Source organism: Macrobrachium rosenbergii, chromosome 3 (genome assembly GCF_040412425.1).
Source record: "Macrobrachium rosenbergii isolate ZJJX-2024 chromosome 3, ASM4041242v1, whole genome shotgun sequence".
In the NCBI taxonomy this organism is placed as follows: domain Eukaryota; kingdom Metazoa; phylum Arthropoda; class Malacostraca; order Decapoda; family Palaemonidae; genus Macrobrachium; species Macrobrachium rosenbergii.
This window is the reverse complement of record NC_089743.1, coordinates 91796403-91809567: the sequence shown is the minus strand read 5'-3', so window position 1 is coordinate 91809567 and position 13165 is coordinate 91796403. Positions and strand designations below refer to the sequence as shown.

Genomic DNA, 13165 nt, shown 5'->3' with positions numbered 1-13165 from the left:
TCAAGTTGGAAAAATAAATAGGCTGATAATTTTTTTGGAAATGTGTGACTTTCATCCTTTGTTTTATCCTTATGAATCCTTAGCCTGCTTTCACAGCAAAAATGCACTAATTTCAGTTCTGATTTTTTTGCTTATTTTTTGATGAGCAGCTTAAAAATGCTGGAGTCTCCTAATATGTACCTCCCAGTCCTGTTCCTTTCCAAATTATTATTTGCTTGTAAGGGCTTCTAGGATCCTTTCATCCATGAAGGTCAATATGGCATGGAACTTAGTATTAATGAATTTGCATATTTTTTATGCTTAGGCTTGGCCCTATTTTTTATTAAATTTCAAATTTTTGGAGGGTCATCTTTATGCTCTTAGACTAATATGCACTATTGCTGAAGTCCTTGAATTTCACAAAGCTTTCACCATTCCCACAGGGATACAAAGCTTTCCCTTATGTGGATATACCTTCAGGGAAAGCTGGTTTGGTAGTTGAAGTTTGGCCCACTCACTATACTGCTGACATCACTTTTGTTTTGGTTCTGTTATTGCATCAGCATCCTCACTGCTGCTGGACTTTAATCATAGATGTTGTTGTTTAAGTGATTTGCCCTATTTTTTTTATTTTCTTGTTACGATTTTGGCTTCTCTGTCAAATGATGTAATGTTTGACTGTCAAATTTGATTAGTAGATGTTCAGTGCATGTGTGACCAGGCTTCTGATCCCCTGCTCAGAAGATTTCTGCCATCTTGGATGGCCCTTCTTGCTGGATGGTGACCACCTTGGATGGGTCGATGCTTCCTGGATAGGAGTTGGTGTGCGATGGATGTTCCTTTTACTTCCATTGACCCTTCTTCCATTCCCACTTTTCCTACTTCTTCTCTGTTAAGTACTTGGAGGCATCCCAGTGAGATAAAGGAGTTGCTGAGTGCTCTGGCATTATCTTAGGTTAATGGGGGATCCATCCCTCAGTCTCAGTTTGCTTTTAGTTGGCAAAAGTGTATCCATTTGAACCAGCATTGCTGAGTTTCCTTCTGTTACTGCTTTAGCTGTAGGGGATGCAGAGACCTGGCCCCTGCAGGCAACTCTTCATTCTGCAGACTTATGGCAACCTTCCCTTGGAGTGGCTTTGTGCAGAACAGTTGTCTTTTCATCTGCTTCTGAAGTGGGAGCCTTGGAGACAGTTACCATGACTTTGTTCCAAGTGTCATCATGGTTGAACATTTGATTGAACACGATAGCAGACTTTGCCTTCTACAGTGTGTTTTCTCAATGTAGTGAGACTCAGTTTGTAAGATTTCCATTCCTTCTTGAACTCCAACCAAGAATTCCCTTAATAAGTTGGTGAGTCTCTGATAACTGAGCCCGCCGATAACTGTGGACTGCCTTACTAGGAATTAGGAAGAAAAGTAATGTCAGGAGGAGGATGGGTGGTTTTCTTGCTGGTGGCATCTTCAGTAGTTTATGGAGAGAGAGACATGGTGTAGGTCATCTCTGTGGTTTACAGAGTCATAGAGTTCCACAGGCCTTGTATCTCCTTCAAATCTTTACCACACTTAAGGGCCACCTTAAGGTAAGGCAAAGCATTGTGCTTAATCTAAACCAGCCATGGTGGAGGAATCAAGGTGTACAAAGGAAAATTGAAAAGGAAAGAGGCTTGACACTCTGGCAGACAAAAGCCAAGGAAGAGGATGGAGATGGATGTTTTTTCTAAATGTTTTTCTTGTACCTCTCATCTTTAATGTCTGATCTTCAATTTGTTCTACTATGTTTTTCTAGTTTGCAGTCTTTTCAAAAAATTATATTCAGTGTATTGGTCTGTGGGTAAGTTGTATTAGTGTTGTGAGACATTTTTTTAATGCATTCATTCTGCTTTGTTGTGAGTGTAAGTGATTTAATAGCATGCATTAGTTCATGTTAATTTATTTTTAAGGTTGTTTAATGAATGCACCTTTCTCTACATTTCAGGATTTGACACAGAATCTTTGCAACAGCCAGTTTGGAAAGGAGGGGAGAGTGAGGCCTTAGCCAGACTAGAACACCATTTAGAACGTAAAGCATGGGTAGCATCATTTGGAAGACCAAAAATGACCCCCCAGTCTTTATTTCCCTCCCGGACAGGACTCTCGCCCTACCTAAGATTTGGTTGTCTTTCTTCTCGAAGATTTTTTATGGAACTGAATGATCTCTACAGAAAGGTAGGTTTCTGTCTCCTCTTTGAGTTTAAAGTCGATGCCTAATATTGATACGTTTCATTAAAATGATATAGCACTTTTCCATAAATCCAAATGTCCATTTTCCAAGTATTGAACTGGTTTGAAACAGTGGACTACATAAATGATAATTCCGTCAATTGGAATTTTGACAGTGCTCTCTGAATATGGCCCTTGAGGTCTTTTGGGGAAAAAGCAGTTTGAATAAGGTGCGTACCTGATGGTAAATTAATGTTACCATAAGTGTATCATTGCTTTAAAACTATACTACCACTCAAAGAAAAGAGTGCAATGAGGCACCTCTTGCCTAACATACTCATGGTACGGGTTCTTGCTGAGTACCTGATACTAGTCTCACAAACAAAGTTTGAGAAAACAACCAAAAACAATAAATTGATGTTTTTCATATTAATTTATTTACAAATTATGATATGGTATTTACAAGTGAGTCAGGTCTGGTAAAAGATAAAACCATAAATACAAGAAAAACCAAAAGTTCTTGCTCAACCTCAAAATCATCTTAAATAAACAAAAGTAGCTTTAAAAAAAAAGGCAAAAATAAACAACAGCAGGCAGAAAAAAAATATCAAACATTTGCTTTTTCATCCATAAAGACAGCCCTCATCTGTGCAGGCAGGGACAAAAACCCACCAACCAGAAAACCAATGATGGAGCGTTTCAGGACAGCCTCACGCTTTATTAATTGAAGAGGCTCTCTTCTAGTTTGTAACTGCCAGATATATATCAGGGTCACACTCCACCTGTCTACCTCCAAATAGTCAGTTAACTGTGCTCCAATTTTCTGCTCAAAAGACATTTATATTCTGACAAAAACTTGCCAGGTAAGCTGCTGCCTTGAACCAGCTACTCTCTGCCCAACCAGACCCGAATGTTTCTCTTTCTGAAAAAACGACCTTGTTCACATTTTATTACATCAAAACAAAAAAACTTGACTGTAAGCTAGGCAACAATCCACAAAAGTCTTGATTATCAAGAATAACCAGCAGGGTTCATTATTAAAGCCCATCAGTTAACGCACACTACCACTCAAACAAAAAAAAAAAAAGCAATGATACCTCTTGCCTAGGGATCATGGGTCCTCCACAGTTAACTGCCTGATACAGCACAACTTTTGAAAACTAGTCTCAGTTCTGATGATGTTTTTCAAAAAATATTGTGCTTCAGATTGGCTGATGATGGATGAAAATAACAGCCAAAAAAGTGCAATAGAACTCATAATTCAGACTTGCCATGTTCTTGCTCAACCTCATTATCATCTTCATTTCCTCCAGTGCCATGTGACATAAGAGCTGTTTTCTGAGCCTGCTAGAATAATGTACTTTCTTTGATCAAGGAAGAGACAGGATAAATCGAAGACTCATCTCAAAGCACTTATATAATGGTATTCAATGCAATAAGGGAACCTTTTGCAAATGTATTTAATTGAATAGGACTACTGACCAGTTTGTAAAATATCAGAAAGATATGGATAAAAGCTGAAGAAAAATTATAATTTAATAATGGTTTTGTCTTCATGCCAAGATCATAACAGCAGCAATTTATAATGAAGAAGAATTCTTCTGAATGAATAAGATATTTATAAGAAGGTTGAAAGCCTTGTTCAGGCTGGACAAATAATGAACATTTTGAAAGCAAATGTTCCCCAAAAGATTTTGAATGTTTCTCTTTCTGAAAATTATTTCAACCTTGTTCACATTTTATTAGCTCTCTTCCGAAGAATTTTAGAGGTCCAATGTTATGTCCATTAAAATTAGTGCTTCACTGTCTTGAATTATCAAGAAAATAATTACTGGAAGGGTTCATTATTAAAGCCAATAGTTGGAGCTGTTTCAGTGAATTGTCAGCCAACAGGAAATTTTTAACTGAAATTGTTCAAAATGCTAGTCCTGTTGAGATCTCAGGGGTGGATTATTTTTGAGAACTAGCCCATGGATTCAAGGAAAGGAAAGGAAGGACAAGTACAATCATGAAAGTTGCTATGTGGTAGGTGTTGGAAAGGCATTGCAACAGATGTTTGTCATAAGAGGTGCTCAGGATTAGAAAATACATATAAAGTAAGAGATATCATAAAAAATGCATTGCAAGAGCACATGTGGAACAGTTGGGATATGAGACCCTGTTTTGATAGAGGAGGTGGTCATAGAATAGGTGAAGTACTATTACTTTGAGGGTACACAGGACATGAGGCACGACTTGAGAATGTAATGAGATAGGGATTAAATCCTGCAAGGATGAAATGGAAAAGATAGCTATACTACTGGTAGATCAGAATGTACCATTAGTAAAGAGGACAGAGACTTACAGTGACTACATAAAGCCTGTACTAGTCCATGCAGGAGGAACATGGGTACCAACAAGGAAAATGGAGGACACTTTTGAAAAAATGTTACTATAAAATGTGAACATTCATGGTTGGAGTGTGGTAGAAAAATCATATCACAAATAAGGAAATGGTGGAAGATGACTGAGATTTCAAATATTGAAATGGTGAGGAATAGTTGGTCAGAAAAGCAGTAGATATGAAAGTAGCAGGTTGGAGATCTGTGGGAAGACCTAGAAAATCATGAAGAAAGGCAGGAAGAGCACATCTAGCTCTGTAAAGGGAGAAGATGATGTAATAGATATATTATAATATCACTATGTATTACAAAGATCATTATCTCCTCTATCACCATATGATGCAAAGGGCCTGTGTGAAATTCTGCCATTCTTGTTTTTCCTGGGGCATGTAAATATGTACCTTCAGAGAGTTGCATCCCTTCCCCTCAGTGGCATCAAGTCCAGCTGGTAGTGTCTGGATTAAGGCCTTAACCTCAAGGCATGGGCACCAGCTCCCTTGTAGATTGACACCTCTTGTGGTAAAAGTTAGATCCACAATAAAAATTAGCCTTGCTCTGGGGGACCACAATGAATTATCAACAGCATGATGGCAGATGGGGTTAAGGCATTGACTACTTTGTCTTTAGGGCCTCAACCATAGATGCCACACAGATGACCATGGTTAAAAAAACATAGAACATGTCAGAGGTGGCCTCTGTCAGCTAGGGACTGTGTAGTGTAGGGAACTGGTTATCCCTTTATGTATTTAGTAAATGAATCCTCCAGGGATTCTGTAACATAAATGGTTATATTCTAACTTACTTATGATTAGATGTTGAATGTCTCTTGCACAAGAATTCTGTGCAGAGTATGAGCAACAAGAATTGGTCCTTTATTCTATATACTTATCTTTAATTTAAATAAGTGTTCCATAATTTTATTTTTTATTTCAGATAAAGAAATCTCCACCACCATTGTCCCTCCACGGTCAGCTACTTTGGCGAGAATTTTACTATACTGCAGCAACTAATAATCCAAAATTTGACCACATGGAGGGCAATCCTATATGTGTCCAGATACCTTGGGACAAAAATCCAGAAGCTCTTGCTAAATGGGCCAATGTAAGTAAAAATATTGTTTACTTCTATTTAGTTTTCTTATGCAAAAAACATAGCATTATAAGGGAGTACTTCCCATTACCATTCAGTTCATTACTTTATTAAAGATATTTGTTATATAAGTAACTTACCAAGTAATTACAGGACAATTACTAATGTTTCAACCTGCACGGCAGCTAAAATTTTGAAATTCACAGTAGCACTTCTTTTGATTTGGGTAGATGACTAGCCCCGCCCACTTTTGGGGAAAGAGAACAACTCGACAAAGAGCTTCAGTTTGTTTTTGCTGGCTTATGACTGTAGACCAGTTGAATGAAGCAGTTCATTTTGGAATTCTTTGCTTTTCCGGTGAATGTCTTTTGCTCAGTTGGTGAAACATTCTTGCATTTGGTAGCCTTTTTGGCATGTTTAGTCAGTGTTAGTCATATGTTTTTTGCTCAGTTGGTGAAACATTCTAGTTGACCAGTGTTAGGTTCTTTATGACCGAGTTTGCTGATTTTTGACATATTTTCACAATTGGAGACAATTTTTTCACAATTTAGACTTTGTTGATAGTTGGCTTGTGTACGATGTCCGACTCAAGTTCATCTAGTATTAGGTATTGCAGCAAAGGCTGCAATATTCAGTACAAGATCGACAAAGGCTTCTTACGACCAGCTTACCCTTTGCACAGATTGTAGGGGACAGATATGTTCAGTGGATTTGACCAGTGAGGAATGTAAAGACTGGGATGGCAAAAAGTGGAAGAATTTAAGGTCACATTTAGCTAAATTGGAAAGAGACAGGAAGAGGAAGGCTGCTTCTAGAGCCAATAATAATAAGACTTTAGCTACCCAGGATTCTACTAAGTCTTCAGATGATATTATTGTTCCTCAAGTTTCTGAGCCTGTGTCTATTGTGTCTCCTATTCCCAGCTCTCAACTATAACACCCCCTAGTTTACCTGGCTCACACGCTTCCAAACCGAATCCCATTGCCTGCCTCGAGTCAATATTTGAACAGAAATTTAATTTGATGGTGTGTATTATGGCCCAATTGGGGTCTTCAGTGAGTCCTAATGGACAAGATAAGTGATAAAAGTGCAAGTGAAGTGTTGGTGGAGGAGGTGGCTGCTCGTCCTGCCTGCCGATTCTCATTGGCAAAAGTCACTGTCATACTCCCCTAAACCTGGGAGGAGTCATACTGGTAGCCCAAGGGAGGTCGGTGGGGTCTGCCACGGGTAGTCGGCCCCCTTAGTCGGACCTGTTGTTGCATCCCAGGTTGCGATAAAGAACCATTGGAAAGGTGTCTCTGTGGAAGTGCATTGTCTTTCTTCTAGTTCTGAGGAGTCCAGTCCCAGGCACCAGTGGCGTTTTACGGACGAATCACAGCCACTGAAAAGGCATGCAGTAGATGTGTCATGTCTCCTTCAGTGCCTTGCAAAAGGTTCAGAGAACCTGCTTGCTGCCCTCGTCCGTCCTGCAGTTACTGGCACAGCCCAGAGCATTTTTCTTCGGAGCACCTGGAGGTAGAGAGCCAATATTCGGCTCCCAAGGGCTCTGCTTCTTACTGATGTAAACGCTCCTCTTTGTCCAAGAATCTGTCGTCGTTTGAGCGCCCAGTAGCGCCCAAGCGCCCAGCAGTTCCCAAGCTCCCATTAGTGTCCTAGCGCCTCAGAGCATCTAAGTGCCCATTAATGCCCGAGCTCTCAATAGCACCCGACCGTCCAGTCTCAACTTTGAGCGTGCAGCTCCAGGTCCAGTGTTTGCAGTGGCAGCTGCCAAGCACCCGGCACCAGTCTCTGTACAGTTGCCTCCTCTTCTTCAGACACCTGCCTCAGGTTCTCAGGCACCCACAGCTGTTGACCCATCGTTGGCTCCCATTCAACGCCAACTGGACAGTATTTTGAGCTTGTTCAAGAAGACTCCATTGATGCCTCAACCTCCAGCAGACTTGTCTTTGCCCCCTGTGTCATCAGATGTGGAAGAGGAAGTAGACCAGGACACTCCTCCTTTGGCTTATGCTGCCTTGCTGAGATTTTTGCTCATGAGTTTTCCTGATTTCTTCTCGCTAGCGGAACCAGCTTCACCAGCCTCAGCATTTTTAATGAGCAACCAGTTTGTTGACTCCAATAGGCTTCCTAAGAAGGTGCTTTCTTCCTCAGCAAGGAAAGCCTTAACCGAGGTTGAGGGTTGGCTCTCTGAGAAGAGAGAGCAAGCACAGGCATCCTTCAGTTTTCCTCCTTCCAGGCTGTCTAGAAGGAGCTACTTATTGTACGCCATGGGAGAAGCTCCTTCCTTGGAAATCTGTCTCCTCCCAGGGGGACTTATCTGGGTTGATTGATATATCCCAAAGGTCAGCTCTTTCATCAGCCGAAGTGATGTTCTTGGCAACAGAACTGGACCATCTCCTCAAGAACCTTTTTAAAGTTTTTGAAGTCCTGAGTTTCTTTGACTGGTCTGTGGGAGCCCTTGCGTGTAAAATTAAGGACTGTGCTGATTTACCTGAGGATTGTGCCGCGGACTTGCTTGGTGCCCTCTCTTGTACAGATAAGGGCATTAGAGATGGCTCACAGGAGTTGGCCTCTCTCTTTGCTATGAGGGTGCCCAAGAAGAGAGAGTTTTGGTGTTCGTACATCACCAAGGGGGTTACTTCTCCGCAGAAGTCGGCGCATGTTGCCTCTGAAAGGTGAAAGGTGCCAATCTTGATCATGGTTACATGGGACTGTATCTCTAAGGTACAGACTACTTCTCTCTACTCTTGATGAGAGTTTTTTCTAGAAAGTGCCTAACTTGTGAAACCAATTATAGGCCACCCCCTGCGGTTGCTGTAAAGTGAATTGGGATTGGGCCTTCTTCTGGCTGGGGTTCCAAAAGACTTAGCAGGAGGATATCTACCACAGACATGTGAAGTAGAAGGTGCTGTGTTTAAGTCCTGGCCTCCATTGTTCCTACGAGACTGCAAGTAACATTGCATCATGTCCGTAGGTCATATCCAGAACCATAGGTAATGCACTCATAGCAGCCCTTGTTGCCATTTTATCAAGTGTCTCAGTCACCTCATTGACTTTAGCAGTAGAAAATATGCCGAGACATGAGGTCAGTTATACAAAAACTTTCGAAACCCAAAGAAGTGAGTTTATTAGAGACCCTTTAGGTCGATGTCTTTTTTTCAACTTCATGTTTGCGAAGGAGTAGGCCAGCATTTGAATATTCAGGAGGGAAGCATGACCTGAAAAGACAGCTAGCCATTCGCCTATAGCTAAACCATCAGGATTCTTGGTGTGCCCTTCGGAAGAGACTACTAATGGTGCCCAAGATCATCATGTGTCTGTTTTCCACCACCAAAATCACCTTTGAAAATGTTTCGAGTCCACCCATTCAGAAATAGGGGTGACTGAGAGCCAGAAAAGAGAGGAAGTGACAAACTTGACAAGAGCTTCAGTTTTAGGGGGGGGAAAGTTTAGTGTCGGTTGAGCATCCTGCTCACTAACCCCAGCTTTGAGATTTGTCATCCATCAGGGAGAAAATTTGAGGATTCATCATTGGCTTGTCATAGCTGTTCTCAGGCAGTCACCCCATGTTCAATTCTTTTCTTGTAAAATTAACCCCCTAACTGCTGATGTGTGGAGATCAAAACCCATGGGAGGTTCTCTTACCTTAACATGTGATCTTTGTTCAGTTGTTGAAACTGCTAGTTGAAGGTGCCATGGACACAGCCTAGAACTTCACTGAATGAAGCCTAATTCGGTTTGGAAGTAGGGATACATATCTCCTCCAAGTCAACTTTGAATCTTGTCTGCTTGGTGGCAGAAACAACATTAGAAGCTCTCAAAGCAGTATGGATTGATGGCTTATTCTCCAGGGTTTGTGGCACTTAAATGTTGGGAATTGGTTGAAAGGAGGCTCCTGAGTGTGAAGATGTGCTGGGAGTTCTGGTAGTAGATAAGACAAGAGTTAATGTCATCTATCACGGTTTGAGTGTCAAAAGCAAGTTATAATGCATTTAGAAGCCTTGGAACTGGAGAAGATAGGCACTTTGTGAACCTTCCAACAATTCAGGACAGGCAAAGAAAACATCACTCAAAGGATATTGAATTAACAACATTTTCACTTGGAAAACATATAAAATCATATGAAATCAACTCCCTAACTGCTGGTGCTGAATTATGAGAAAAATTTATCGGTTTAATATAAAGGAGTGTAATGAAACTGTTTTTGTGAGCAAGATTGCAAACTGTAGAAGACACCAGGCTTATGTCTCAGTTTGCTACCAAGGTAACCGTGAAACCAGGATGCAAACTTAACCATGTAGCACTAAAAGGAGTCACCACCTTTGCAATATTTGGAGGATTTTATGTACACAATGTGTAAGGCTAATATAGAGTGATGGATTAGTGATGAAGCAACATTTTTTGGGCCAGATGTAGTCAGTGAATTTAAATTTCATCAGTGCTATGTTGTAAATGCTGTTGCCAAAAGAAATAATCTCTTTGAAAACTGTTCCTGATAGAATTCTTTATAATTGTTTTCATAGTTTATGCTAACTATTAATATTTAGAACTGTACTTTATAGTTTAGTTTAAAAAATAATTTTTCAACAGGGGCAGACAGGATATCCTTGGATCGATGCCATCATGACGCAGTTACGGACGGAAGGTTGGATCCATAATGTTGCTCGGCATGCAGTGGCTTGCTTTCTAACACGAGGAGACCTGTGGGTTTCATGGGAAGAGGGTATGAAGGTGAGTTGTTGATGACTGTCGCCCTAAAGTGCCTTGTAACATGTTAATTTTTTACTTTTATAATTGTCTTCAGTCACTCAACTAAAATCTCATTAGCCTGACCAAAATTATTTGTTCGTAAGTGAGAATTGAAAATAAAGTAGTATAAAGGAGTTAAACATCTAAGTAGGATGGAAATACATGGAAGAATGCATTGCAGCTGGGGTCTTAGGGTATCTGTGAAGCATTAATGACTTCACATCCCCGTCGTGAGGGTTTCTTATACTGATTTTTGGTGTTTCTCTCAAGGTTATATTTTCTGTTAAAGTTCTGTAAGACTCAGCTATTTAGCTGTTTTTCTTTGGTACTTCTGTAATGAAAAGGTACTTGAAGTTACTGGGAGATAAAGCTTCCCAATTCCGTAAAATATAAATCTACTTTGTTATTTAATAAGATTTGGGGTAAATGAGTTGTGTATACTCTTTACTCATTATATATGAATATTATATATTTAATAGTTAAAACTGCAAAAAGTAAAAATTACCCAAAAGTATATGAAAAAAGTTCTGAAAAACCAAAGACATAAAATCAATTTCTCATCCTTTAAAAGATTAAATACAGGACATATTTCCTGTCCTGATATTAGGTTGTAGATGATGATGATGAAGTATGTAAGACAAAGCACCTTTTTTCTTGTAAACCTGTTAGTTTTATAATGCACATGCTCATATTTATGTCCCAGAAGTTCCCAGGATCACCAAGCTTTTGTCTACCCCCTAAGATTTGCAGTTATGTTACACCAGTAATCTCACTCTTTTTGTAAACTGTATGCAAAGCAGTGAGGTTCTGAGAGACTGGGAGGATTATTGTTATTATAAATTGAGCTGGCCTTATACCATCACAGGCTCCTGCTCTTGGAGCAACTTGATGGAAAACTGGTTGGAGGGCATCTCATTATAAGATTGATGAGTCTGCATGAAATAACTTGTTTATTTTATCACTGCCTAGTTAATTATACATATGTGATATATGGCAGATCATGTTTAGGTAGGAGACCAAATGCCAAATGTTTTAAAATGTTTGCACGTGCTCTAGGGTCTAGCAAGAGTACTTGAGGATTGTAAGGAATCATGTTCCAACCAAGATTCTAGCAGTCTTGTGTGACTTGCTTTCAGTGTTCTAGAGCCAGGGAAAATGGTGTTTGTGATTACTTTTTGTTGATGTTACCATTCTAATGTTGCATCACTAGCGTCAAATGTGACTGAAAATTTTTTATGAGTATTAAGAATGCCAAGGACATTATCTTTATTTACTTCTTCTTTCAGCTTCCAAAATACATTTTCACATTGACCCATCAAGAAAATTTTCGTTAGCATAACCTACCGAAACATTCAAATTTGTCCACAGAATTTATCTTAGTAATAGCCAGCTACAAGTAAGATTCCAGGAAAAAGGAGAAAATAAATGATATATGTGTTTATTACATCTAAAGTAGTTCCATTTTACATTGACATGATGATTATTCACAAACATTCTATGTTTGTTAACCTGTGGTTGTACAGGTCATAGGTCTTATAACTCTGGGGATACTTTGACGGGGAAAAAGGTTTAGAACCTATGAATTAGACGAGTTACGGCAAACTTCATTCGTGTATTTCTTTTTCTCAGGTATTTGATGAGCTGCTGTTGGATGCAGATTGGTCAGTCAATGCCGGATCGTGGATGTGGCTGTCATGCTCCTCATTTTTTCAGCAGTTTTTCCACTGCTACTGCCCTGTGCGGTACGGTAGAAAAGCTGACCCTAACGGTGACTACATCAGGTAGGAATGTTGTCGTGTTGTTTTTTGCACCGTCAAGCCTTTGTTTCTGAAAGCCTAATGCTTTAATTGAAAGGACATATATACGTAATTTGATCAAATAGAGTAACTGAACATTGTTGAGGTTTTTTCTTTTTTGTCGTACCAACATTGACTTTCACAACATTTGCCATTTTTCCGTTGACAAATCTCTCTCCATGATCAGAAGTTTCAAGTGCAGCCATATGAGCATGAATTGCAATACACTTCAATATATATTTATTCAGTAGTAGTTTATATTTATTCAGTGTTTCCAGCTTGCTGTTTCGTTACTTTTTAAAAATGTGATTCAAAAGATAGCCTTTTTTTTTTCTTACAAATGCTGATATGATGAACGTAATTTATCAAGGGGCTTCAGAGAAAACTACAATTAAAAGTTTGCACTTAAATTAGAGAACGAGAACTTTCTGAAGAATTTAATTCTAGCAAGTTGAAATAAAGCAGTTATGCTCTGTGTAATATAAAGAAGGGGAAGAGTCAGTGTTAACTGTATCTCTTATGTGGGTGCTTCCTTTATAGACTAGAGGAAGTCTCTGCATAGTTTTATTCGTTAAAGGAGGTTTTTCCGTCGGTCTCTATAATGTATTTTTTTATCCAACTGAAAAGTTTGACATATTTTGATTCCACTCATCAAAGCCATGTGGATTATCCTTTCCCTAACAATTTTGGTGTGCTGCACAGTTATTCATAATTCTTGTTGTATCTATAAGGATGACTGTTTAAAATTGTTCACTCTTATTTTGATATTTCGTAATGCCCAAGTCTTGCAAATTAGCTAAAAACGTTTTAAAGATTTTATGTATAGCGAAGCTCCTTGGTAATATCAGAATGTAATAGACCTTTATCATGCAGAAAGTCCTTTTGACCTTTAAGTGTGAAGCAAGCTGTAGAACTGAACTCTAGTAAATATAAAATAAGCTGAAGAAATGAAGCCCGTTACATTTGTGACAT

General features: G+C 39.3%; 1 protein-coding gene across 1 annotated transcript in view; it reads left to right on the top strand.

Annotated features, from left to right (window-relative positions):
• Positions 1–13165, top strand: part of phr6-4 ((6-4)-photolyase) — a 145842-nt gene that overhangs the window by 122571 nt on the left and 10106 nt on the right. Inside the window, exons 9-12 of the mRNA XM_067085532.1 lie at positions 1955–2184; positions 5493–5660; positions 10239–10379; positions 12027–12178. Coding sequence (XP_066941633.1) covers positions 1955–2184; positions 5493–5660; positions 10239–10379; positions 12027–12178 — 691 coding nt within the window. The remainder of the gene's footprint in view (positions 1–1954; positions 2185–5492; positions 5661–10238; positions 10380–12026; positions 12179–13165) is intronic.